General features: G+C 58.1%; 1 protein-coding gene across 1 annotated transcript in view; it reads left to right on the top strand.

Annotated features, from left to right (window-relative positions):
• KCNC4 (potassium voltage-gated channel subfamily C member 4) overlaps nucleotides 1-2,617 on the top strand; it is a 25,220-nt gene extending 22,603 nt beyond the window's left edge. The window contains exon 5 of the mRNA XM_009290610.2: nucleotides 2,556-2,617. Within this exon, the coding sequence (XP_009288885.2) occupies nucleotides 2,556-2,617 (62 nt within the window). The remainder of the gene's footprint in view (nucleotides 1-2,555) is intronic.
• The last annotated feature ends 553 nt before the right edge of the window (nucleotides 2,618-3,170 follow it).

Genomic DNA, 3,170 nt, shown 5'->3' with positions numbered 1-3,170 from the left:
AGGTCTCCCCTCAGCCTCCTTTTCTCCAGGCTGAACAGTCCCAGTTCCCTCAGCCGCTCCTCATAAGACTTGTTCTCCAGACCCCTCACCAGCCTCGTTGCCCTTCTCTGGACACGCTCCAGCACCTCGACGTCCTTCTTGTAGTGAGGGGCCCAAAACTGAACACAGTGTTCGAGGTGCGAATACTCGATGAGTATTTTCCCCCCATGAAAAGGTAAACGGAGGCTCAGAAAGTATTTTGCAGACTGCTGGGGAGCGGGTCGTGCTCCTCCTCTTGTACCCCCCCCCCCAGGGTAGCGCCTCTGGTCCTCGCAGCGTGGGAGATGCAGGTGGCCACTGGCTTTTGCTCCGTCATCATGAAATCCCCCCCGTCTTTACGTGGTCCGTGGAGATGGGCGTTGCAGGAGATGCAGATGTTGGCTGGGAGGTGTTTAACCCCAACATCTGGGGAGCGCGGTGGGGTGCTCTGCCCCGCGGGGCGCTGCCGGCTCTTCAAACCCCTCCTGTTACAGTGGTGAAAAGGGACCTGCAAAGTGGCCCGGGGTGGCCCGGGGAAACCTTCGAGGGGTGGCCGGGGGACTGCGAGGAGCCGTCCCTGCAGGAGTTTTTTGGCTTTTGGTGATTTCTCTTGCAGCACCTCCTGAGCCTCTTGTCTGCAAACAGATCTCAAGGGGGGGTGGTGAGAGGGGGGGGGGGGGGGGGAGAAGGAAAAAAAAAAGCAAGCGCACTGGCAGACCACAGCGGAGTTAGTGTAGGACCTACCCAAATGTTGTGCTGGAGCAGCTGGAGGCTGGCAGCCCGTGGAGGCAGCGCGTAAGGGGGTTTAGGGAGATGCTTGTAGGGGGGGGAAAGTGGGACTGTGTGAACCCACCGTCCCTGGAAATGTGGGGAGGATGGCCCTGGCAGCACCGCAGCAGACCCTGGGGATTTTCAGGGCTGGGTCACAGCTGTGCCAAGCCTCCTGCCTTGCCCAAGGAGGGGGTGGCAGGGCATCACCCCGCTGCCGTTGGGTGGCAGATCTGCACCCAAAAAAAAAGGGCTGAGGAAGGAGCCGTACGCCGCAGAGGGGCTGCCTTGCCCAAGGAGGGGGTGGCAGGGCATCACCCCGCTGCCGTTGGGTGGCAGATCTGCACCCAAAAAAAAAGGGCTGAGGAAGGAGCCGTACGCCGCAGAGGGGCTGCGAGGGCGAGAGGGGCTGGGACCCACCGGCGGTGCGGAATCAAGCCGAGACAGGAGGGTGGTTTTCTCGTGGCGGCTTTGTCTGGGGGACAGCGATTAAACAAAAACAAACAAACAAACAAGAAATCTCGGCTGTTGTTATTTATTTTTAGTCGTGCTAATTTTTTCCGAGGCTGGGAAGCTGCTTTCCAAGGCAGGTCCCTGGAGGATGCGGGCAGCAGGTCTCGAGCTAGCACACAAAATGGCTTTGAACAGGGAGGAGGAGATGGGAGTTAAAAGCCGAGTCGTGTCCCTGGTAAATCAATCGACCTGACGGGGAATGTTTCTAGCAGGCCACCAGTCCTGCCGAGAGCTTTTAGCGGCTTGCAGGAGTGATTGAACCAGGAGCGGTGATATTTTTCGGCAGCCCTTTCGTGCATGGCCAGCGCCGGTCCCCAAATTGCTGCTGGGGGACGATGCTGGGTCCCCTGAACCGCTCCGGTGGCAGCTCAGGAGGCGGGGACCTCTCCTGCAAGCCCTGGGATTTGGGGACTTGAATCCCAAGGGTTTTTCTGGGATGTGGGGCTTAGAAAAGCCTCCGCGGCTGGGCACTGCTCGCCCAAGCTGCGCAGTGATGCTCGACGGAGGATGAGACCTTTGTTTCGGGGAAAATGAGATGCTTTTGGAGCTGTGTTCGGTCGGCAGGGGGGAAAGCCGCGAGAAACCCACAGTCAGGAGCTGGTGGTGGGTTTTGCAGCAAAATCCCTCCGTGGTAAGGGCAGCTCCGTGGCTTATCAGGTGGATCAGGTGCTGTCTCCCCGTCTGACGGCCCCTCGCCTGGAAACCGGGTCCTGGCACATGGGTAGAGGCGGTGTTGTGACTCAGAGCTCCAATCAATGTTAATTAATTCAATGATAATGAATGAGAGGGGGAGAGAGAGAGAGAGAGAGAAGAAAAAACACTGCGGGATATTAAATGCACCAGGCTTGGCTTTGGGACATCTGGCTTGGGGTTGGCTTGGGAAGTTTTGGTCAAGAGCAGCTTTCCGGGAGGAGAGGGCTGCAGCAGGGGTGACTTCTTTCCTCTGCTCTTCATTTTTACCCTCAAAATCGCCCTGACTCTACATCTGGTTTCTCTCGGAGAATCGTCTCCCAAGTCTCCATCTCTGGGTCCATTCTGAGGCTTTTTTAAAACATTTTTTCCTGATTTACTGATGGAATAGCAGCATTTCATCCCTCCGGAGAAGGCCGTTTTGCTTTGTAGTTACTCTGTTTTCTGCACCCTGCAGTTTGTGTCCCCTGGAAGCTCAGTCTTGCTCTCCCTCTCCTATTTCTCCACAAATAGCCGATGAAAGCAGCGTCTAATGGTGTGTTTTATACTTGTGTCTTTATTTGCAGACACCTGCCAAGACGTCCTCTCTTCCAGTTACCCCCAGGGTGAGGTGGTCACCTTCTCCTGAGCCCCGGCTGGATGCAGGCAGCGCCCCGGCGAGGGATGCCTTCCCCGAGGGATGCTCTCCCCGAGGCGGAGGGATGTGTGCCCCGAGGGATGCTTTCCCCAAGGTGGAGGGATGCTGTCCCTGAGGCTAAGGGATGCTTTCCCCAAGGGATGTGTTCCCCAAGGCCAATGGATGCTCTCCCCAAGGCTCAGGGATGCTCTCCCTGAGGCCAAGGGATGCTCTTCCTAAGGCTGAGCGATGCATTCCCCGAGGGATGCTCTCCCCAAAGCGCAGGGAGGCTCTCCCCGAGGCCAAGGGATGCATTCCCCAAGGGAGACGCTCTCCCCGAGGCCAAGGGATGCATTCCCCAAGGGAGATGCTCTCCCCGAGGCCAAGGGATGCCTGTGACAAGGTTTGGGCTTTCTAGCGAACTGGCCATTCTCCTGCTCGCACAGTGCTGATTAAGGATGCTGACACTGTGATGTTCTGGCAGTAAAGGGCACGTGCACCACACAGGGGGGGCGGGGGGGGGGGGGGGGGGTTGGCAGCCGGGTCCCCCCCAGAGAGGTGCCGC

The sequence above is a fragment of the Aptenodytes forsteri genome, unplaced genomic scaffold, assembly GCF_000699145.1.
Source record: "Aptenodytes forsteri isolate BGI_AS27 unplaced genomic scaffold, ASM69914v1 Scaffold285, whole genome shotgun sequence".
In the NCBI taxonomy this organism is placed as follows: Eukaryota; Metazoa; Chordata; class Aves; order Sphenisciformes; family Spheniscidae; genus Aptenodytes; species Aptenodytes forsteri.
This window is presented reverse-complemented; position numbering and strand designations above follow the sequence as displayed.